This window comes from Lethenteron reissneri, chromosome 3 (genome assembly GCF_015708825.2).
Source record: "Lethenteron reissneri isolate LAM-NWPU_2019-01 chromosome 3, ASM1570882v1, whole genome shotgun sequence".
NCBI lineage: Eukaryota > Metazoa > Chordata > Hyperoartia > Petromyzontiformes > Petromyzontidae > Lethenteron > Lethenteron reissneri.
In genome coordinates this window covers 3,979,876-4,004,356 of record NC_083781.1, presented here as the reverse complement: position 1 = coordinate 4,004,356, position 24,481 = coordinate 3,979,876, and the positions used below count along the sequence as shown (strand labels likewise).

At 55.8% G+C, this 24,481-nt stretch overlaps 1 protein-coding gene across 1 annotated transcript; it reads left to right on the top strand.

Moving 5' to 3' along the window:
• The first annotated feature begins 1,783 nt into the window (after window positions 1–1,783).
• Window positions 1,784–18,755, top strand: LOC133345257 (palmitoleoyl-protein carboxylesterase NOTUM-like). The gene is made up of 11 exons (XM_061555864.1): window positions 1,784–2,514; window positions 2,868–2,920; window positions 4,599–4,694; window positions 6,980–7,040; window positions 8,309–8,367; window positions 8,954–9,056; window positions 11,531–11,743; window positions 12,401–12,501; window positions 13,018–13,165; window positions 14,700–14,747; window positions 15,833–18,755. The coding sequence occupies exons 1-11, from the start codon at window positions 1,832–1,834 to the stop codon at window positions 16,290–16,292; spliced, it is 2,025 nt and encodes a 674-aa protein (XP_061411848.1). The 5' UTR covers window positions 1,784–1,831; the 3' UTR covers window positions 16,293–18,755.
• The last annotated feature ends 5,726 nt before the right edge of the window (window positions 18,756–24,481 follow it).

The following is a 24,481-nucleotide window of genomic DNA, read 5'->3' as shown; positions in this document are numbered from 1 at the left end:
ACATCAACAACGCATTCAGCGTCATCAACAGCATCATCAACAAACGCACCATCTCCTTCATCAGCAGCATCACCGCCATCGCCCACCCGCCTACGCCTCCACCCGGGGGAGTTCCCCCCCCCCCATTCCACATTCCCACCGCTCCCCTCCCCTCCCCTGACTCTCGCCCCCTTCAAAAACTCTCTCTCTCCTCCTCCTCTCTCTCCTCCTCCTCCTTCCAGCACCACTCGGACGCGGGGCGAGACTCGACAAAGTCTGTTTCGTATGCAGTGGCGACATCCTTCCTCACCCATAGACACCCTGCATCATCCATAGACACCCTGCATCGTGTATGGGCACCCTGCCTCATCCATAGACACCCCTGCCTCATCCATAGACATCCTTCTTCACCCATGGACACCCTGCTTCATTCATAATCACCCTGTTTCATTCATAATCACCCTGCATCGTGTATGGGCACCCTGCCTCATCCATAGACACCCTGCATCATCCATAGACACCCTGCCTCATCCATAGACACCCTGCCTCATCCATAGACACCCTGCATCATCCATAGACACCCTGCCTCATCCATAGACACCCTGCATCATCCATAGACACCCTGCCTCATCCATAGACCCCCTGCCTCATCCATAGACACCCCTGCCTCATCCATAGACACCCTGCCTCATCCATAGACACCCTGCATCATCCATAGACACGCGGACTAGCTCGACTCTTCTCACTGAGACGTCGACTCTACCATAGAGACCTCAATTCGTGAGTACCCGCGGTGAATCGTGCCCACATTGTGCTGATGTGTGGTGGTGGTGGTGATGGTGGTGGTGATGGTGGTGCTGATGGTGTTTTGGTGGTGATGGTGGTATAAGGTAAAACTAACGGTGTGATTCGTGCCAACATTGTGCTGATGTGTGGTGGTGGTGATGGTGGTGCTGATGGTGTTTTGGTGGTGATGATGGTATAAGGTAATACTAACGGTGCGATTCGTGCCAACATTGTGCTGATGTGTGGTGGTACTGGTGGTGCTGATGGTGTTTTGGTGGTGATGATGGTATAAGGTAATACGGTGCGATTCGTGCCAACATTGTGCTGATGTGTGGTGGTACTGGTGGTGCTGATGGTGTTTTGGTGGTGATGATGGTATAAGGTAATACTAACGGTATGATTCGTGTCCACATTGTGCTGATGTGTGGTGGTGGTGCTGATGGTGTTTTGGTGGTGATGATGGTATAAGGTAATACTAACGGTCATGAATGTGCTGTTGACGCCGATGGAAATGATGATGATTGTGCTGCTGTTGTTAACGGTGATGATTATTGCGCTAATGATGATGATGTTGTTGTTGATACTGATGGTGGTGCTGTTGCTGATGATGATACTGATGACGATGGTTGGTTGTGCTGTTGCTGTTTATGTTGTTGATGGTGATGCTAGTGGTTGTGCTATTGCTGATGATGTTGTCGACACTGATGGCGATGAAGATGGTTGTTGTTAATGCTGCTGCTGATGTCTGTCGTCCACCGCCTGCTGCAGCTCTTGGGAGCAGCAGCGGCAGCAAAAGCAGCATCATCATCATCATCATCATCAGCAGCAGCAGCATCATCATCAGCAGCAGCATCATCATCATCAGCAGCAGCATCATCATCAGCAGCAGCATCATCATCATCATCAGCAGCAGCAGCAGCAGCATCATCATCATCATCATCAGCAGCAGCAGCAGCAGCAGCAGCATCATCATCATCAGCAGCAGCAGCAGCAGCATCATCAGCATCATCAACAGCAGCAGCAGCATCATCATCAGCATCATCATCAGCAGCAGGAGGCCCCGGCAATGTCTCCCCCGCGCGTCTGGCCACTGCTCGTGGCCCTCGCGATTCTCCCCGCGCCACTCCCCGGGTCCCCCGCGGCTCCCTCGGGCCCCGCGTCCCCGTGGCCTCATCCTCGCCGCACCTCCTGGCGGGGAGGGCCCAACGTGGCCGCGCGGCGCCACCGAGACCAGAGGCCCCCACGCGGCCACGGGCAGCACGGGCCAAGCGGCGGGGAGGACATGCAGGCCCTAAACCGCGCCGGGGGGCCCGGTGGCGCCGTGGGGACTGGGGGGGCCGGGGGTGTAAGGATGGACCCTTGGAATCATCATCATCATCAGCAGCAACATCAGCAGCAGCAGCAGCATCATCAGCAAAGACCTCCGAAGCTGCCCGGTGGAATGGCCCAACATTCTCGACAAGCGGCATCTGCCGCGAAGGTGGCATCGGCTGGCGCGGCTGCACCGGTCATGAAGAGCCCCCCGGCAGGCAAAGCCGCGGATCGCGAGCCGAGGGAGCCGGCGGCGGAGTGGCTGAGCGCGCAGCTGGGCAGCCTGGCGCGCTCCCTGCACGCGTGCGGCGGCGGCGGTGGCGGCGGCGGTGGTGGCAGCGGCAGCGGCGGCGCGGCGGAGCGCGGGGCGGAAGCGATGCGGCTGCGATTCCTCGGCAGCGGCAGAGAAGCCACTTGTAACGACGGCAGCCCCGCCGGGTGCGTGCGCGGCAATCCCCCCCGCCCCCTCCACCACCCCCCCACCATCCCCCCCGCCCCCCACTATCCCCCCGCCCCCCCCCCACTATCCCCCCGCCCCCCCCCCCACTATGCTGGCCCCTGACCAGCATGCCCGTTGATGGGCCCCAATAGTTCCTGATGGTCTCCGACATACCCCGGCCGGTCGCTGACAGTCCCCAACATTCCCTGGTGGTGGTGGTGGGGGGGGGGGTGTGTTCTGAATACGATCCCCTAATTCCTTAACCCTAAAATCCAGAACAAAGTCCCTGGAGACCCCCGCAACGACAGCTTGTTTAACCGCTGATCCCTGCCCCCCCCCATCCTGCAAACAGGTATTATATCCGCAAGTCGGAGGGCAGCAAGCGGTGGCTGATATTCCTTGAAGGTGAGGAGGCCGCCGGTCCCATCGCACGCTCGACCTTGACCCCGTGACCTCAACCCTGATCTTTCCTCCTGTAGTGGGTCTCTGGGTCACCGTGGGTTGTACGTTTGCCTCGATGTCAGTAAATGGGGGGGGGGGGGGGCGGGGGGTCTCTGTGCGAGACTCTGCGTCTATTTGTTTGCAGGCCCGGCACTGCATGCGCACGTGTTGTGCTGCAAAGGGCCAGCTGCCACTGGGGGTGGGAGGTGGGGGGGGGGGGGGGGTTACCCGCGGGATGAGATGTAAGGCGCTTTGAGTTGCTGAGGAATTTAAGTCTCTTCCCCCTAATGGGTTTATCCGCCCGCGTGGCTCGGCGGAGGAGCGGCAATCGGAAAGGTCGCGAGGTCAAAAACCCTATTCTTAGGTTTTTTTCGGTAAAGTCACGTAGGTAAAATATAAATAATACAAGATAAATTTAAAAAATAAGAATAAATAAATAATAGAAATAAAATCATCAATCACGACGTTACTTGATACAGCAGTCGTGCTGTGACGGTTCCACCTGAAGACGGAAGCTTGTGTTGCCTCCGAAACGTCGTGATTTAAATTTTATTTTAATTTTACTTTTTTAATTTTAATTTTTTACCTACGTGACTTTACCGGAAAAAACCTAAGAATATGAATCCTTGCAGTCACGAAAGCTTCAAATCTAGAGTCAAAATCCCTGTTTGGGAGGGAGGGGGTTGACTCGGCCCATCATCGTCACTCCGAGTTCGGTAAAACGAGTACCATTCTGCGTCAGTCCAAGGATCATCACGTGAACTCCGGTAATTCTCGCAGCAGCAGCGGCGGCTTTTTGGCGAGTGGTCGAACAAAGGCGGTCACCGCATTGCGGCGCGTTTTAACAGATGGCCGTCTGGAACGCTCTTCCTTCCGCTATTAGAAAGCCACTGGAGCTATGCACTTTTAAATCATCATCTAGATTGACAAACTAATTTCTTGAGAACTGTTTTTTTTGTGTTTAGTTTGTTGTCCTTCCCCCGCACCTCCAGTTAGCGCGGTTGGCTACGTACGGTGCGAAAGAAGTTCAACACACATACATAAGTATGTAACGACTCGCACCCGCCATAGGAATGTGGAATTTCCGCTGCTGGCTCAGGGCTGTAAACAGGAGACAAGCACCGATGCCTCGCTGCTCGTTTGGTGATGACGCTGCCCCCTCTCCCCCCCCCCTCTTCCCCCTTCTCCACCCCTCTCCCCCCCCTCTCCCCCCCTCTCCCCCCCCCTTCTCCCCCCTTTCTCCCCCCTCTCCCCCCATTCTCCTTCCCTCTCCCCCCCTTCTTCCCCCCTCTCCCCCCCCCTCTCCCCCCATTCTCCCCTCCCCTTCTCCCCCCCTCTCCCCCCCCTCTCCCCCCCCCCTCTCTTCCCCCCTTCTCCCCCCCTCTCCCCCCCCTCTCCCCCCATTCTCCCCTCCCCTTCTCCCCCCCTCTCCCCCCCCTCTCCCCCCCCCCTCTCCTCCCCCCTTCTCCCCCCCTCTCCCCCCCCCTCTCCCCCCCCTCTCCCCCCCCTCTCCCCCCCTTCTCCCCCCCTCTCCCCCCCCCTCTCCCCCCATTCTCCCCTCCCCTTCTCCCCCCCTCTCCCCCCCCTCTCCCCCCCCCTCTCCTCCCCCCTTCTCCCCCCCCTCTCTCCCCCGCCCCCACAGGAGGCTGGTATTGCCACAGCAGGGAAAGCTGCGATGCGCGATTCGCGTCCCTCCATCATCTCATGAGCTCGGCCGACTGGCCCCACACGCGCACAGGTGAGTAAGGAGGAGGAGGAGGAGTGGGTGCCACGTGACCACCCTCTTCGCCCTCATCTCCCCCCCACGCCACCAACCCCCACGTGGAGTGTGACGGTTCACCAGCAGTGATTGTTGCGGCGACGCCTGCCGCTGCTGTCGAGACGCCGTGAGTCGAGACGCCGTGAGCCGAGACGTCTTCCGCAGCGTTGCGCGTGTCGAAGCAACAATGATGCGCGCTGCTGCGACGGTGGACAACTCCCACGAGGTCGTGTGGCTGATGGGATGTGCTACAAAAAATGTTTTATGTCGAGGGACAGATGTGGAAAAGAACTCCACAAACTAAACTTTAAAAAACGAAACTTTTTATTTTAACTAACCTTTTTTAAATCTAAAGCTTTCGTGACTGCAGGGATTCATATTCTTCTTGGTTCTTTCGGTAAAGTCACGTAGAAGGGAAATATAATATAATAAAATCATGTTTTATTTGTATTATTTATTATTTCCCTTCTACGTGACTTTACCGAAAGAACCAAGAAGATACACTTTTTTAGTCTAACTAAAAACTAAACTTAAAACAATTGTTATTTTACCAGATAAGGCCCCACGGAGCGAAATCGCTCTTTTCCCGAAGCGATGATAGCTCAACGAAGTGGTTTATCATCATCGTGTGGAAGTGTACAGCAGCTACGCACTCGAAACCTCCCCCACCACCACAGCCGCTACAGCACGTGCACAGACCCTGCTCCTCTGTTGCTATTGGCGTTGATTTTGTTGTTGACGCTCTTGTTGTTGTTGATGCAATCGTCGCTATTGTTGTTATTGTTGTTGACGCTATTGTTGGTAACACTATCGTCGCTGTTGTTGTTATTGTTGGTGACGCTATTGTTGTTGAGGTGAGGCGGTGCAGGGCTGGGTTGCATAGTTCAACCCCTCCTTAATCCGAATCAAAACAACTTTGAAGAGACTTTCAGGGGCACGCTGACATCGCTGTGATGTGACGTCTGTTTTGTCTCTCTCCCCCCGTGGTTCCCCTCCCCCCGTGGTTCCCCTTTCCCCCGTGGTTCCCCTCTCCCCCCGTGGTTCCCCTCCCCCCCGTGGTTCCCCTCCCCCCGTGGTTCCCCTCTCCCCCCGTGGTTCCCCTCTCCCCCGTGGTTCCCCTCTCCCCCCGTGGTTCCCCTCTCCCCCCGTGGTTCCCCTCTCCCCCGTGGTTCCCCTCTCCCCCCGTGGTTCCCCTCCCCCCCCCGTGGTTCCCCTCTCCCCCCGTGGTTCCCCTCTCCCCCCGTGGTTCCCCTCCCCCCCGTGGTTCCCCTCCCCCCGTGGTTCCCCTCTCCCCCCGTGGTTCCCCTCTCCCCCGTGGTTCCCCTCCCCCCCCCGTGGTTCCCCTCTCCCCCCGTGGTTCCCCTCTCCCCCCGTGGTTCCCCTCCCCCCCGTGGTTCCCCTCCCCCCGTGGTTCCCCTCTCCCCCCGTGGTTCCCCTCTCCCCCCGTGGTTCCCCTCCCCCCCCGTGGTTCCCCTCTCCCCCCGTGGTTCCCCTCCCCCCGTGGTTCCCCTCCTCTCCCCCGTGGTTCCCCTCTCCCCCCGTGGTTCCCCTCTCCCCCCGTGGTTCCCCTCTCCCCCCATGGTTCCCCTCCCCCCCCGTGGTTCCCCTCTCCCCCCGTGGTTCCCCTCCTCTCCCCCCCCCCGTGGTTCCCCTCTCCCCCCGTGGTTCCCCTCTCCCCCCGTGGTTCCCCTCTCCCCCCGTGGTTCCCCTCCCCCCGTGGTTCCCCTCCTCTCCCCCGTGGTTCCCCTCTCCCCCCGTGGTTCCCCTCTCCCCCCGTGGTTCCCCTCTCCCCCCGTGGTTCCCCTCCCCCCCGTGGTTCCCCTCCCCCCGTGGTTCCCCTCTCCCCCCGTGGTTCCCCTCTCCCCCGTGGTTCCCCTCTCCCCCCATGGTTCCCCTCCCCCCCCGTGGTTCCCCTCTCCCCCCGTGGTTCCCCTCCTCTCCTCCCCCCCCCCCCGTGGTTCCCCTCTCCCCCCGTGGTTCCCCTCTCCCCCCGTGGTTCCCCTCTGCCCCCGTGGTTCCCCTCTCCCCCCGTGGTTCCCCTCTCCCCCCGTGGTTCCCCTCTCCCCCCGTGGTTCCCCTCCCCCCGTGGTTCCCCTCCTCTCCCCCGTGGTTCCCCTCTCCCCCCGTGGTTCCCCTCTCCCCCCGTGGTTCCCCTCCTCTCCCCCCCCCCGTGGTTCCCCTCTCCCCCCGTGGTTCCCCTCTCCCCCCGTGGTTCCCCTCTCCCCCCGTGGTTCCCCTCCTCTCCCCCGTGGTTCCGGCTGCAGGGAACGGCATCCTGTCTCCGCGCCCCGAGGAGAACCCGCACTGGTGGAACGCAAACACCGTGTAAGTGGCGAGGGGGTTTGGGCGGCTGAGTCTCAAGACTCGCTTTCAGGAGGGCCCTACCAAATTTTTTTTTTTTACAGAAGAGGGGCGATGCTGCTGCTGCTGCTGCTGTGTGTGGTCCCAAATGATAAATTAGCACCGGTCCTGGGCCTTCCCTAGGTCGGCTCAGCCTCAAGTGAGCACCTGGCGTGGTGTGTAAATGCCAGCAATGGGGAGACAAAGTCGGCCGGGCGAGGCGCTGTCCAACCACCCCCTCGTGTGCCGTGCCGGAACCTTCGTTGGTGCCCGCTCTCGGTACTTGCTCCATCGGTCTGTTAAAAGTCGACACGGGAGGGGGGGGGGGTATATAAATGTGTCGTCAAACCTGCCACCACTCAGCCGATTAGTAAGGGTTGTCACGTGAACAGAACATGCTAATTCGTCACTAGTACAGCAAACCGGTGTGTTGGAGAGCCAAGCCACAACATTTACAATCTGAGTACGACGTTTTGCCAGTAATTACAATCAGCATCATCAGGCGATGGCCAGATTCTCTCCAACGCACCGGTGTGCTGTACTAGTAACGAATTGGCATGCTCTGTTTATGCAACAAACCTTACTAATCGGCCGTGTCGGGTGGTGGCGGCTTTAACGACACATTTATATATTTACGCGATCTAACCCAAAACACTCCTGTATTATCGATAATATTGGTCGCGAAAGCCTGGTACATGTTCAACGGAATTTTTGTAATTTGCCAAATTTGGATGATGCTGGCAAGCAACGCTATATTCTTCTCGGTGACGCGAGGGGATTCTTGACATCCACTCTGAAGCACGAGGCGCATATTTTACGGTGAATACACCCACGGCATTAATCAGGACAGCCCACCAGATTGTAAGTGGACCTCGACAACAAGCGGTGAACGCACTGCCTCTGGACCACATCACTGCCCAGCCAGAAAGTCTCCGTGTCAAACGGGCGGGGGGGGGTGTATCTTTATCTTTGTGTGTGTGCAGCAGCAGCGTAGCGGTTAGCGCTACGCTGCGCTACGAGCCTGGCGAGCCGGGTTCGATTCCCGCTGGGCCTCCGCTAGGTCGACTCAGCTTCAAATGAGTCCCTGGTGCGATGTGAGCATCGCCACTGGGGAGACAAAGACGGCCGGGCGTGGTGTTGGCCACCCACCCCCTCGTGTGCCGTGCCGGCCTTCATAGGTTTGCTCGCTAAGAGCACTTGCCCCAACGGTGTGTTAAGGCTACACGGGGTATCTTTGTCTTTGTCTGCTGCAGCTTCGTGCCGTACTGCTCGAGCGACGTGTGGAGCGGGAACGCGCCGCGCTCCAGTCGAGGTGAGTTCCCCGCCGCAGCGACGGCCTTCACCGAGTCTCGAGGCCTCCGTGATCTGGAGGGGTTCGTGCCGCTCTCGACCCCCCGCCCGTGACCCCCCCCCCCCCCCCGACGCTCGCGTGGGTCACCCGGCTGGAACTCAAAATCGCCTTCGGCTCCGTGCGCGCCGGGTGGATTGAGTAGCCGATTTGAGTGGGTCACTCGGAGGCCAATCGATTCGTGGATATGGATTGCGTGACTTGTTGGTTGAGTGATTGGTTAATGAATTCAATGAGTGGATCGGTTTATTCATTCATCGGTTGCTCGGTGGGTCGAGCCTTTTTGTTGAATGGTTGATCGGTCGCTTGTGTTCGTTGGATGATTCGGGCGACTGGGTGCTTTATTGATCCTCTGATTTTGAGCAGTGGGTTCATTGGTTCAAGTGGCCGATCATTTGTCCAAACAGCTGATGTGATTATTGGAATGGGCTGGTTGAGCGACTGCTGCATTGGTTAATGAAATAAAATTCATTTTCAAAAATTCCCTTTTGGGCGTGTGTCCATCTCCCGTGCCCCCCCCCCCGTGCCGACCCTCCCCCCTCGCCCCCAGGTGGGTACGCGTTCCTAGGGGCGCGGATCCTGCGGGAGGTGGTGGTGGAGCTGGTGAGGCACGGGATGGGTCACGCGCGCACCATCATGCTGGCGGGCAGCAGGTGAGTGAGTGGTGGTTGCTGGTGGTGGGGAGCTGCCGTGCTCCAAACCCAGCGAGCCGAGTTCCGATTCCCGCTCGCGGCCAACGCCGGTGACGATTGTCTTAATTTGTCCTGGACCCATCCCCTAGGTCGACTCGGCCTCAAACATCGTCACTCGGGGGGGCAAAGGCGGCTGGGCTTGGTGTTGGTCCAGCCACCCCCTCATGTGCCGTGCGGCCCTCAACGGACACTTGCCCGAACAGTCTGTTAAGGCTATACGGGGGATATTTGTCTTTGGTAGCGCGTGGTGTTGGTGGTGGTGGCACGGGTTGGACATTATAACGATAAAACAAATTCAATACGTCAACAGCGGTGTGATGATGATGATGACGACGACAAACATCTTCAACCGTGACATTCCCATTGCTGGATGGCGCCACAGCCCCACCGAGCAGCCCACCGCTCCGTCTCCGCGGCTGCCACTCCGTGCTTAGTCTCCCCTGCCCCCCGCCGCCACACTACGTACATTCACGGCCCCTCCGCCCGCTCGCTCGTCTCAATGCGCTCCACGGCGTTGCTTTGTCTCGAGTCCGTTCTGCTGCGACGACGCTCTCCATCGACGCCGCGCTGCTGATGGGACGTGTCAGAACGACTTTGCACCAGTGCCGGATTATCCTAGGAGTAAAAGTAGATGTATATGCAGTAGCTGCATATGTAGTAGCTACTACATATGTAGTAGCTACAACATAGTAGCTGCATGTAGTAGCTACTACATAGTAGCTGCATATGTAGTAGCTACTACATATGTAGTAGCTACGGGCCCCGCACTTTCAAGGGCCCCGTGCTAAATGCTTTCAAGCTATCAATTCCGGTTCAGTGATTCTGCACTTGCTATAATACTATAGTACTATACCGCCTTCCACTTTTACGAACGACATGGTATTTAAGGCTAGCGATTCTTCGTATTATTTCACTGTATAGCAGATGAAAAAATAAAATTACTTTACAATGCGAGTTAAAATTTTGTGTTTCAATATTTACGTTTTTTTTGGGGGGCTTAGGGCCCCTTCATAACATATGCTACAGACCCCGCGCTAGCTTCATCCGGCACGGCTTTGCACGTGCGTTTTTTCCCTTCTCTCGCGTGGGGACACGGAGACGCGAGCGAGCCGCTGCGTCTGCTCGCGCGCATGCCTGGCGACACCTCCAATCCGCGTGCTCCTCTACCCCGTCTCTTGCTGCCGTCTCCAGCGAGCTCCGCTCCATCCTTGGGGGCTAGGGGGGGGGGTGCTTTCGTTGCATCTTCTCCCGTCAACGCGGCCCTCAAGTTTGTTGTGACTCTGTCAGCGGCGCTTTGAAATCCATCTGGAAAGCCCGACCCGGTTTACCCATTGGCTGGACGTCAGCTGTGCCACGATTGTGATTTAGTACGCGTGGCTTTGATCACGGTTGGGACTTTCATGCTGCCTCCATCCATCGCGAGTGTAGTTCTCATCATTGCTGCTGCTGTTGTTGTTGTCGGGTTTTTATTGCGTGGATTGTCTCTCCTAAGCGTCTCGTTATTCACGTGCAGCGCATTAAAACGTTGTGTTATGAGGCGTAGTATATGATAGCAATGGTGATGATGATGATGGTAATGATGAAGGTGATGATGAAGGTGGTGATGATGATAATGATGAGTGTATTATGGTGGTGATGATGATGATGAGTGTATTATGGTTGATGATGATGATGGTAATGAAGAAGGTGATGGCGATGATGGTAATGATGAAGGTGATGATGATGACGATGAGTGTATTATGGTGGTGGTGATGATGATGAGTGTATTATGGTGGTGGTGATGATGATGAGTGTATTATGGTGGTGGTGATGATGATGAGTGTATTATGGTGATGATGATGATGAGTGTATTATGGTGGTGGTGATGATGATGAGTGTATTATGGTGGTGGTGATGATGATGAGTGTATTATGGTGGTGGTGATGATGATGAGTGTATTATGGTGGTGGTGATGATGATGAGTGTATTATGGTGGTGGTGATGATGATGAGTGTATCATTATGGTGATGATGATGATGATGAATGTATTATGGTGGTTATGATGATGAGTGTATTATAGTGATGATGATGATGATGAGTGTATTATGGTGATGATGATGATGATGAGTATATTATGGTGGATGATGATGGCAGTGTCCTGCACGCAGGGCGCCCTTCTTAGCGCCGTCCGCGGCCGTTTCCGATGCTCCGTCGAGTTTTCAAGATCCGCCCCAGCGCTGTCTCGTCCGCAACATTAACTCCAGACCACCTTCATCCGATGTTGTTACTGTTGTTGATGTGGTTGTTCGCCGTTCTTCATTGTTGTGACACCTGTGACGCTTGTGAAGAAGAGCCCATCGGATTCTATCCAGTGTAACTAAATATTCTGATTCTGTTTAAAAAAGAAAAATCTGAGTTGTTGTCGTTGTTGTTGTTGTCTTCCACGTGTGGCTCAGCGCGGGGGGCACGGGAGTGCTGCTGCACCTGGACAGCATGGCCGCCCAGCTCCGTGCCCTAGGGGTCCCTGCCCAGCTGAGGGGGCTCGCCGACTCGGGATGGTTCGTGGAGCGCAGGGGGAGCGGAGCGGCCCCCGGCTGCGGAGGGGGGGTCCGGCCCGGGGCGGACTGCGGCCCGGGGGCCCCCGTTCACTCCATGCATCACGCCGTCCGGTGAGGGCGAGGTCACGGGGTCACGGGCATGTAACGTCACAGCAGCGCTCACGTGGTGACCTCACCTGCTCACTCCATGCATCACGCCGTCCGGTGAGGGCGAGGTCACGGGGTCACGGGCATGTGACGTCACAGCCGCGCTCACGTGGTGACCTCACCTGACGTTAATTCTAGATTTGAAGCTTTCGTGACTGCAAGGATTCATATTCTTAGGTTTTTTCGGTAAAGTCACGTCGGTAAAAAATTAAAATTAATAAAAGTCAAATAAAATAAAAATCACGACGTTTCGGAGGCAACACAAGCTTCCGTCTTCAGGTGGAACCGTCACAGCCACGACAGCTTTTGTTATGCAGTCTATTCTTAGTCTTAAGCCTCACCTTACCATATTAATAAAAAAAGTGTGCCGTACTTGGCCCTTCCCCTCTTCAACCATTATATATACGGAGTGGTAGCTCTTGTAATCTCTCATTTACTTGATACAGCTGTCGTGGCTGTGACGGTTCCACCTGAAGACGGAAGCTTGTGTTGCCTCCGAAACGTCGTGATTTTTATTTAATTTTACTTTTATTAATTTAAAATTTTTACCTACGTGACTTTACCGAAAAAAACCAAGAATACTCACCTGACGTGCCCGTGCTCTCTGCCCGCCGTGCCCAGGTTCTGGAACGGATCGGTTCCGGAGCGGTGCCGCCTGCATCTCCCCCCGGGGGAGGAGTGGAAATGTTATTTTGGCTTCATCACCTTCCAGACGCTCGCCAGTGAGTGTGCTCACCTACACCCACTCCTACGCGCACCTGTACGCGCATCTATAAAAACGCCCGTACACACCTGTACGCACCTGTATGCACACCTGTATACACAACTGTACCAATACCCGCCATTCGCCACGAACTGATGGTGACATCACCATGGCGCCTGTGCCAGGCCAGGTGCACTTTGAGGCCACGTGAAGCGTCGAAGGCTCGCTGACTGACATGAGGTCACGGGACAGACCCAGCAGGTGCCATGGGTTGGCTGGCCGAGATGACTCGCAGATGCACCACCAGCTGTACCCCCCACTGTGCCAACTGTACAAAGACAAAGATCCCCCATATAGCCTTAACAGACTGTAGGGGCAAGTGCTGTTAGCGAGCACCAACTGTACGCACACCTCTACACGCACACCACTCGCCTACCAACCCCACACACCCACCCACCCAAACACCCAACCACTCAGCAACCCACTCACCTACCCAGTCACCCTCCACCCACTCCCCCTGCCCCCTCCCCTCCAGCCCCGGTGTTTGTGGCGCAATGGCTCTTCGACGAGGCCCAGCTGACCGCTGACAACGTGCAGCTGCTGGGCCCGACTCGGGGCGGCGACCAGCTGCCCTACCTGCGCGAGCTGGGACAGGAGCTGCGCGCCACCCTCCACCCGCTGCCGTGAGTGGCCGCACAAACAGCGCCGGCCACCGCCGGATGGTCCACCGAGAAATGAGTCCACCGCTGAATAGTCGACCAGCGAATAGGTCACCACAGATTATTCCACCACTGAATAGTTCACTGGCAAATAGTCGACCACCGAATAGTCAACCACAGATTATTCCACCGCTGAGTAGTACACCACTGAATATTCCACCATTGAATATTCCACCACCGAATAGTCCACCAACAAATTATTCACCACCGAATAGTCCACCACTGAGTAGTCTACCACCGAAAAGTCCACCACTGAGTAGTCCACCCCTGAATATTCCACCACTGCGTAGTCCACCACCGAATAGAGGTCGTTCACCGACAGGTCGGGGAGCGTGGCCTCGCAGGGCGTGGTTATAGGGGTAGAGGGAGGGCCAGTGCTGGCTGATTTGGATGGACGCTCTGCTCTGAGGAAGGACCGTTTCCCGAAACGTTATAGAGGGGGGAGGGGGGGCACTGCTTCTGTCATCCGCGAAGGCGCAACGGAGTTGTTGAGGCGAGGGCTGCGAGTGGCACCGCTGCCCCCTGGCGGCCGGGCCGGGGAGCGAGGCCCCGGGCGGCAAGGATACACGCGAGGCACTGCAGAGACAGGCAGCGGCTCGCGCGTGAACATGCCTATGTCATGCGTCGTGTGCGGTGCCGGATTATCCTCGTAGCAAAAGTAGCTACATATGTAGTAGCTACGGGCCACGCACTTTCAAGGTCCACCCGCGCAAAATGCTTTCAAGCTATCAATTTCGTATTCTTTGGGTCTTTCGGTGAAGTCACGTGGATAGATTTCGATTTCAAGCTTTCGTGACTGCAGGGATTCATCTTCTTGGTTCTTTCGGTAAAGTCACGTAGAAGGGAAAAAAATGTATTATGTTTAATATTTATTATTTTATTATTTCCCTTCTACGTGACTTTACCGAAAGAACCAAGAAAATCACGTGGATAGGTTCAAAGAAAATAACAAAAAACGACAACGTTTCGATCTCAACACAAGCGTTCGTCATCAGGAAAAGGTGACCGATTGAAACGTTGTAGAGGGAACCGGAGTGCCCAGAGAGAAGTCAGCGCCAGCGTGCTGTGTGCGAGGGAGAGACCCAGAACCCACTCCGCTGTGCTTCCATCCCACCCAGTGCCGGATGAAGCGAGTGCGGGCCCTGCAGCACATGTTATAAAGATGCCCTATATTACAAAAAACACGTAAATATTGAAACACAATTGTTTTACTTGCATAGTAAAGTAATTGTGTTTTTTAATTTGCTATACAGCCACAGAAAATACGACAAATCGCTAACCTGAAACACCCAGTCGTTCATAAAAGTTGAAGGCGGTATAGTACTGTAGTAATAGAGCAAGTGCAGAATCACTGAACCGGAATCGATAGCTTGAAAGCATTTAGCGCGGGGCCCTTGAAAGTGCGGGGCCCGTAGCATTTGTAACGTGCGTTCATTTGTTTAGCTGCCCGTTGATATTTGTCGTGTATCTCTGTGTGGCCGTGTATTTGTTTAAACAGGGCAGTCTTCTCTCCCGCGTGCCTCGCTCACACGCTTATCACGAGCAGGTAAGACTCGTCTGCGATGCAGCAACATCATCATCATCACAATCCTCATCACCTTCGTCACAATCATCATCATCATCGCAATCATCATCACCATCATCACAATCATCATCATCACTATCATCATCATCACTAACACCATCATCTTCATTGGGTTCCTTTTTAGAAAAAGGTCAGAGGTCAGCGTGCTCAGCCGGCACCGCTGGGACCCTGGGTTCGTATACGGGTTTCAGCCGCTGCCCGTGATTAGAACCGGGTTCTCAAAGTGCATTGAGTTGGGTTGACGGTGTCGACCCGTGTATCAATGACTGCGCAAAACAAACCATCGCAATGCATTTAGTTTTTGGTTTAATTTTGGCTCAAAGTCAACACTAATAATTACAAATAACGGTTTGACTGTCAACGTAGTCGCTTTTATTCTCGGTGGCAGTGTGGGTGGCAAGTGCCACTCCCTCCTGCGTGGACCAGAGGTCACTCGTGGGGGCCTCGGAGCTAGCTCTGCGACATCCACTTCCGATCTCTAACGCGGAAAAGGGTCGCGTCGCTGTTGTGCGACATTTCCCAACGGGTTCTTCGTCTCGTGACGACGCGACGCCGATTGCACAATCACAGATAAAATTGTGGATGACAAATTCAAATCCTCACTGTTGGCGTGGTACAGCAGCTGCTGCTGCTGCTGTCAATGCTGCGCTGTAGATATTGCTCGCGGCTCGCAGCTGATGCTCATCGCCCGTCCCCGTCGCCTGGGCCACTCTCGCACTCTCTCTGTCTCTCTCTCTCTGTCTCTCTCTCCCTGTCTCTCTCCCTGTCTCTCTCTCTGTCTCTCTCTCTGTCTCTCTCTCTGTCTCTCTCTCTCTGTCTCTCTCTCTCTCTGTCTCTCTCTCCCTGTCTCTCTGTCTCTCTCTCTCTCAACGAACGTCCATTCGCCACCTCCTCTCACGTCACTCCACCGCATCTCCACCTCCATCTCCTCCTCCAGCTCGGTGCAGTTGGCTGATAGCTTTCTGCTGCACCCCCCCCTCTCCCCACCCCTCTCACACTTCCCCCTCCCTCTACCCCCCCTGTCCACCCCCTCCCCCGCTCCCTAGTGGCTGGGCTGACGTCCAGGTGAAGGGGCTGACGCTGCCTCGCGCCCTGCAGTGCTGGGAGCAGAACCTCCAGCACGCAGCGTCCCGAAACGGCACCCAGCAGCAGCAGCAGCCTGCTGCGGAACGGTCACCGCCCGCCGTTGGCAGCGGCGTCGCTGGCGAGGGGGGCAGCAGCAGCAGCGGTGGCAGCAGCAGCACCAGCGCCTCGTCCTCCACCCCGGCGGAGCGGTGGGCGGCGGCGGCCCCGGCGGCCCCGGCGCCTTGCGCCTTCCGCGCTGTCGACAGCTGCCCGTGGCCGCACTGCAACCCGAGTTGCCCGGCACTGCGCGACGCGCTCACGGGCCAGGAGGTGAGCGCCATCGCCTTCCTCACCCAGCTGGGCTTCGACGTGCGCAGCATGGCCTCGCAGCTCGGCATGGACCCCGACACGCTGCTCAACGTGCTCAGCGACGGCACATAGGGGCGGGGGTGGGGGTGGGGTGGGGGGGAGTTGCGGGGAGGGGGGGCCGAGGGGCCGGGGGGAGGGGGCTGCGGCCGTCGACCAGCACGGAGACGCGGAGGGAGCCTTGCGGAGGACTCGGTGGGTTTGGAACGCGGCGTTGGGAGGACGCGAGCCGCTGGGTGGAGCGAAACGTCGGACATCGTGTTGAGCAGCACAGAGCGGTACAACCAGAAAACCACATCGGCGTGCGAATCACCCCCCTGCCCCCCCCCCCCCTTTATCCTGCTATCTGAAAAATCGTTCCAGACGTCTGTGTGTTCATCACTCACGAAAAATCACGGATAACGGGACGAATCGTGCGCCTCCAGATAATCCGACCCCCGGGTGGCATCGTAAGAGGGACACGCACGTTGGGCACGTTGAACTTATTTCGCGCCGCACGTCGTAGCCAACCGTGCTAATCGGAGGTGCGGGAAAAAGGGTGACTATAGCTGCTGGTTGACTCTCACGCTGCTGCTGGGTGCACTGCCCCACCCCCCCCTCCCCCGCGAGACCCACCAAATTGATATTGATATTTACCAGAGGTAAGTATATTGAATGTTGTTTTATTAATGTAGCGCCCAGTGGAGGCAGCTTGGAGTTCTAGGACCGCCCTCCTTGGGATCCATCGGAGTGCCGGGGAAGAAGCGGAAAGAGAAGCGTGGGTGAGTGAGTGGGTGAGTGAGTGGGTGGGTGAGTGGGTGGGTTGGTGAGTGCGTTGGTGAGTGGGTTGTTGGTGACCTGCAGTGTGGTGGTGGTGGTGGCGGTTGAGACGACACGGTCCGTGTCTACTAGAGACCGAGTCCTCGACACGGGCGGAGGAATCAAGGAGCGTAGTTCGAAGGAACGGTAACCTTGGTAATAGCTAGCAGTCGCCATGGTTATAGCAGTAACCATGGTGGTAACCATGGCGATTCGATTAAGTAACAGAATCAATAAACTGACAATTCGCCACCTTACCGTGTCCGTCCCCTCCGCGTAAAAAAATATTTGACACATCCCGTGAGCCACACGGCCTTCTGTGAGTGCATCTCATCAGCAGCATTGGTTCAACGCGAGCAGAAAGCACCGGTTTCGACATTCGGTGTCTCACCAGCAGAGCCGGGCTTGCTTGAACCAGTGCTGGTGAATTGCCACGTGTTTATTGACAACGACTCTCTCTCTCTTCTTGGTTCGATGCAAAGCCATCCAACGCACGATGGTTATTTGTCTTTTTAAATCCTTTATATTAAGTTCGCTTGCTTGCTTAGGACCGTGCAAATCTTTCGGTCGTTTTTTAATCCACTTCCCGTGATCCAATCGAGCTGACATTTTCCACACAGACTCGTTGTGCGTGACAATTAATGTTCGTGAACATTTTTTAAAATTTTTTTTACACTTTTTAGGACAAAAATATAATATTTAATTACCAATTGCTTAATGGTGCAATGCAATCATCTGACCCATAGGTGGCAGCCATCTCAAGCCAGAGGACGAGAGGACTCTAGCCGCCACGCATATAAAGGATTAATAGTGAAAAACTTTGTTTTTACGGGTTATACTTTTTTTCTGCTCGGTGACATGCTGGGCGAGAAGCGTGGACAACAAATGGGGGTCTACAGACGCAGAGGTTCATCACTGCTGATGACTTGAGGTTCGCCATGCATCGATATAATCAATTTTTACGTAAACGATATGCGAACGAGTGCTGATGTTGCATTTAGGTGGATGGAGCAGACGAGGTGGTACAAACGGGAAACCAACGCAAACGCGGTGGTGCAAAAAAATCGATTCTTGAATGGAATCGTGGCACCCCCCGGATGGCTTTTCCCTCCCGAACGTTGTGGATTTTGCTCCGACTTCCCGCAGCATCGGCCCCGATTGCTGCGTCGGCGCGGCCGCAAGCCGAACGGCCGCATCTCGAACACGAAGGGCGACTCGGCCGCGAGGAGGTTTGGTTCTTGAACGTCGCTGGTCGGCGCGCCGCGAGACGCCTGTGTACGCCGCGCGACAATTGAATTCGTTTGGCCGTGTCGGGCGGTGCGGGGACTTGACGACACAAATTCGGGGCCGGATAGTTTACGTGGCCCGACCCAAAACCCCCCAACCCTGGACTCCACCGTTGGCTGTGAAGGCCCCTCTGCGGCGTTGGGCTCTACGCGGAGCCTCCGCCACGACCGTGATGACGATCGCTCTTGTCGACCGCGTCTGAACGAGACTTTGATCGCTGTACATTTCACGTGGTGTTGTATAATAAATTCATAATGTACATCCGTTCTCAATCCACTGCTGATTATTGCAATTCTCCCAAACTGTAACTTCACCACGCCAGTCAGCGGGCGGTTGGTGAATGGGGTCGGGTCCAAGGACTCGCTTCGGATGTCACTCGCCATCGACGTCGGCTGCAGCCGGGAGTTGAACCCGGCTCGCTCGCCTGGGTTCAAGGTGCGGAGCGCTCACCACTGCGCCAGCTCTCCAACCACACCGTGGCGTTGTTGAGAGGCTTAAATCAAATGGTGCAGCACGTGTTTTAAACAGTTTTTGTGTTTTATATTCCGTTGGTAACCATTCAAGACGCGTCTGTGGTTTGCAATACTCTATCATTGCTGCAATAAACCGCGTGCTCACCACACCCACGTGGTCACAGCCCCACGTGCTCACACCACCACCCACGTGCTCGCACCCCCGCGTGCTCACACCCCCGCGTGCCCTCACACCTCCACCCACGTGCTCACCCCCACCCACGTGCTCAGACCCCCACGTGCTCACACACCACCACCCACGTGTTCACACCCCCGCGTGCTCTCACACCTCCACCCACGTGCTCACCCCCACCCACGTGCTCAGACCCCCACGTGCTCACACACCACCACCCACGTGCTCGCACCCCCGCGTGCTCTCACACCTCCACCCACGTGTTCACACCCCCGCGTGCCCTCACACTCCCACCCACGTGCTCACCCCCACCCACGTGCTCAGACCCCCGCGTGCTCACACCCCACCACCCACGTGTTCACACCCTGTGTGCTGGCATCACTACGTGCTCATACCCCCACGTGCTCACACCTCAACCCACGTGCTCACACCCCCATGTGCTCTCACACCCCCACGTACCCTCACACCCCACCCACGTGCTCACACCCCCACGTGCTCTCACACCCCACCCACGTGCTCACACCCCCACGTGCTCTCACACCCCACCCACGTGCTCACGCCGCCACCCACGTGCTCACACCCTGAGTGCTGGCATCACCACGTGCTCAACGCCCTTGCCGCTCGTGAGAGGCAGCGTGATGGACGCAAAGGCCGATGATGATAATGACGATGGTGATCCGGAAGGGTGAGAGAGATCGCATCTGGCACGATGCATTCTTCGCTGTGAATGCACACGGCGGTATTAACCAGAGCGACAGCCGGAATCGAACCGCGAAAGCCCTGCAAGAGCAAGCGGCGAGCGCCGCGCCACCGCTCGGCCCCGTCACCAACCCTACGAGCCCCGGAATCGTCGTTGAACCGAGAAATTCGCCACCGAGACTGAAGCCGATCGACAGCGGGTAGTTTCCCTCTATATCCGTCCACCGATGTTGAGCCGTGAGTGGGACGCTAACTCGGGTCGCGGGTTTAGGAGCGCAGCGCGCGAGGCGCTATGCCACCGCTCCCACCCAACCCAACACACAAAGCGCCTATACACATGTAATAGTGTTCCAGGAGACTTTGACACCGGGGTTGGAGGCACACGTATTTATTCCGTGTCGGTACAGTACAGCACTGACATACAACACTGGAGGGGGTATCGGCCCCCTCACCCGTCTAACTGGGGATACACTTCTAGCTACGCCTAGCCTACCCCTGGGTTCTCCACTAACGGGCTAGGGAAGGCTAGCTAGCCCGACACTGGTAAGTCGGGCTCACGGTACCCGGAGTCCCAGACCAGCTCTTACAAGAGCACCGGCTCTGGCTTTCGGGACCACGCCGCTGGCTCGATCCTGTCCGGCCCTGACAAGGGCGGCGATCCAGGGGAGTCCAGGGCTCTATCTATGACGATCTTCGATCTTCACTGGTTAGCTTCAACATCTCTTCCTGAGCCCTCCGGCTCATCCCCTTTTATACCAAAACCCCCGCTGAGGGGTGGGGCCCCGGGGGATCCCAGCTCCGAGTCAGCCCCCCAGGCTGCCCGATGCGGACGTCGCTGGGAGCACCTGCCCGTGCACCGACATAGCCACGCCCACTGTGTTTCTTTCCCATCTGATCCCATTGTATACAGCCCCTCCGTAACACCCCTCCACACACACAACCAGCGATGTGCAATGATGAGGGGTGGATGGGCCAAGTGTGAAGAGTGGACGATGCCGTTGCCCAGCTGACCGCTAGAGGGCGCTGTGGTTCTGCCCCGTCCCCCAACCAGTGGCTCTTAAACCTGGGGGTGCGAGACGTGGCCAGATTGAAGGTAATAAAATCGAAACACAAATTAAGCACGCGCAGGTAAGTACAACTAATTTGTCCCATAAAGCCGATGTGTTTGTGTTAACATCATACACTAGGGGCCGTCCATAAATGACGTCACGCACCTGCGGGGGGGGGGGGGGTTGAGAAATGTGACATCACATTAAAATGCGCAACTTTAAATAAATATAGACAACACGTTCTACTTAATTAAATATACTTTTTAATTAATGTTTTATCCTACAACAGCAGAGTGCAGCGCCACATTAAATACGCACTACAATGGCAATAGTTTCAAGCGATTTGAAGCATGTTTTATATTTTTTTGGGGGGGGGGGGCAGAGCTTTGTGACGTCATATTTGAGGAGGGGGTCTGACTTTTTGTGACGCCGTGTGACGAGGGAGGGGGGGTCAAAAATCGTCCAAAATCGCGTGACGTCATTTATGGACGGCCCCTTATTTCAACGATTGAAAACCAAAGGGGTGCACGGCTACAGTAAAGATTACGAACCAACGCTTTAGACCAACACCTCCAAACCCACAACCAAGGGGTGTTTACCTGCACGACAGGTGTGCCTGTCTCCCATACAGGTGTGTTGTTACACATGATTGTGAGTCTGTACAGGTGGAGTGTTACCTGTGACTGCGTATCGTATAGCGGTTCGCGCTCTGTGCTACCCCTTCACGACCAGTAACGGTGGCGAATATCTGAACCGATTCTGGGCCTCCACTAGGTCGACTCGGCCTCAAATGAGTACCCGATGGGTGTAGAAAGATGACTGGGCGTGGTGTTGTGGCCACCCACGTCCCCGTGTTCGTGTTCGGCCGTCGTAGGTGCCGCTGCTGCTCGCTAACGGCACTTGCACACCGCCTTGTGCACAGCAGCAGCGCCAGGTGGGTAAGAGAACACACGCAGGTTTAAGTCCAAGTTTGGGTTGATGACAGAATGAATGGCAGCCAGGGCAGCGACAGAAGATCTCGGGCCAAAAGCAGAGAAGGGGGCAAAATGCATGCGAATTACTTGAGCGATGTAACGTTTATAATATGTGCCCAACGTGAATTGACCGCGTCTCGTGTTATTGGGATGCAATGCAGTGAAATCGCAAATCTAAATGGCAAGCGATTTCGATTCCACTCATCTCTGTTTTGAAGTTGCTGGTGCATGGGGCGCGGGAATGGTGGTGAAGTTCGGGGTAGGGGTGGGGGGCAATAAGGCATAGCGTGGCATGGGGGCCCCCCAGAAAGGATATAATTTCAAAGTAGATTGTGCAGGGGGGCCGTTCCCACGCCCATTCAAATGAGCACAGTCTGGCACGCGCCGGCAATTATGAACCTTCGTGCCGCGGCGGCCATGAATGGGCATGTTCGGTGAGAGAGAAGCGCATTCCGGCCAAGTGCAGGATTTTGTGGATTCCAAAACCTCCCAGGAATCCATCCCGATATTCACAACCACACACACACAGCCAGGCCAGCTGCTGTCTGTGGTGGGGCTTGGTGTTGGCGGGGGGGGGGGGGGGTTATAGGGGGGATCGGGTAGGGGCGCGGGGAGGTTGAGTGATGCAGTTGCCACCTGTCCAGGTTTGATCGGACAGTCCGGTTGTTCGGAATTTGTGTTCGGGTCGTAGGAATTGAATTGCGCCGATATGTGGCGGCGTTGCGTTGGACTTTATTTCAGTTTGCTGCACAGTCTCCATAGCCCTGGGCCGACTACGAAAGGTGTCCGGGGTTGGTCCGTGGTGCGGAAGGTGGCAGCCCTAGGCAGTGGTGAGGAGGGGCAGGGTGGTGAGTGGTGGGGGTGAGTATTTGGTGTGACTGGTGAGTGGTTGAGTGGTAGTGCTGAGTGGTGGAGCATGTGGGGTGAGTGTTTACGGTGAGTGTTGTGGGGGTTCGGGATTGGAGGGGTGAATGGTAGGATGACTAGTGGGGGTCTGGGTGGTGGTAGGTGGGGTGACGAGGGGGGGAGGGCGCAGTAGCGCGCTGCACTACGAACCCGGGAACCCGAGTTCGATTCCCGCTCACGGCCAACACCAATAACAATTCTGTGAACGGGTTCTGGGCCTCCTCTAGGTCGACTCAGCCTCAATTGAGTACCTTCTGCGGTGTGTAAATATCGCCACTGGGGAGACAAAGGCGGCTAGGCGTGGTGCTCACCACCCACCCCCTCGTGTGCCGTGCTGGCCTTTCATAGATGCTCGCTAACAGCACTTGCCCCAACAGTCTGTTAAGGCTACACGGGGGTTCTCTGCCTTTGGTGGGGGTGAGGAGGAGTGAGTGGCAGCGTGGTTGGGGTAACGGGGTGAATGGGGAAGACTGAAGAGGGCGAGCAACGGATGCATCAACCTTCATCTTCCCTTCAAACCGTCCAGACGGAGCGGTGGCGCAGTGGTTAGCACACTGCACAATGAAAATAGGCCATCTCAGTTCCATTCCCAGCCACGGCGGTCATCGGCGGTGAGCGATATCTGACCCAGGACCTGGGCTTCCTGCCACATTCAGCAACTCGCACTGAACAGCGTGGTCAAGTATGGTCAAATAATAATATGAGTATCTTGATGTGAAGCTTTCGTGACTGCACGAATCCATACTCGTTGGTTCTTTCGGTAAAGTCACGTAGGTATAAAATAAAATAAAATATTTTATTCCTACGTGACTTTACCGAAATAACCTGGGCTTCCTGTCACTTTACCGAAAGAAAGAGTATGTAATAATGAGTATTATTTTTTAAACATTCCATCAGCCACACGGCCTTCTGGGAGCGTATAGCTTCAGCAGCATTGGTTCATCATGAATACTGTACATTCTGGGCCCGGTTTTCACATTCAGTGTCTCATCAATAGCAGAGCCATGCTGGTGAACGGCCAAATGTTGACAGGCGAGAACCTCTCTCTGTTACGCATGGGTCCTATATGCGTGTAATACACAACACAATAATCATCATTCGCGTCCTGACGGAGACGATAACAAAATCACCTCGCTGGCCAGTCCGGCTTGGTGAAGGTGGGGTGCATAGATGCCGGAGCATAGTACAGCACAACAATGGATTTGTCTGCACTGCCATCTGTTGGCAATGTAGGCCCGCAGCAGCCTATAGCATCCTGCTTTGTGCATAAATAACAAAACACAAACTCAACACATTCGTAAAAAGCACCGTGCCCATTTAAAAAGGATGACATACCTACTATAATCACCCAGGAATGTCTGTCATTAACGCTCGTGACGTCACTCCACATCGACCAGCCCCCCTCATTAATATTCATGAGCAGGTGACGGCCTCCAAATGGACACCCCCCCCCTCACTAATAAGCATGCGCAAGTGACGTCACTCCACATGGAACAGCCCCCCTAATTAATAATCATGAGCAGGTGACGTCCTCCCTATGGACCCCCACCATTATTATTACCTACTATGATGAGCTAATATTGTCTGTGTGCAACGCTCGTGACGTCACTCCACATCGAACAGCCCCCCTCATTAGTAATCATGAACAGATGACGTCACTCCACATGGACCCCTCCCCCTCATTAATAATCATGAACAGGTGACGTCCTCCAAATGGACACCCCCCCCCTTATTATTACCTACTTTGAGTCAAGAATGTCTGTGTGCAACGCTCGTGACGTCACTCCACATCGAACAACCCCACTCATTAATAATCATGAACAGATGACGTCACTCCACATGGATCCCTCCCCCTCATTAATAATCATGAACAGGTTACGTCCTCAACATGGACCCCCCCCCCCCC

Excerpts from the sequence above, each read along its gene's own strand:
- LOC133345257 (XM_061555864.1), top strand. The coding sequence starts at position 1,832 with ATGTCTCCCCCGCGCGTCTGGCCACTGCTCGTGGCCCTCGCGATTCTC. Across the intron at positions 2,921-4,598 it reads GTGGCTGATATTCCTTGAAG|GAGGCTGGTATTGCCACAGC; the intron begins GTGAGGAGGCCG and ends CCGCCCCCACAG. Across the intron at positions 11,744-12,400 it reads TCCATGCATCACGCCGTCCG|GTTCTGGAACGGATCGGTTC; the intron begins GTGAGGGCGAGG and ends CGCCGTGCCCAG.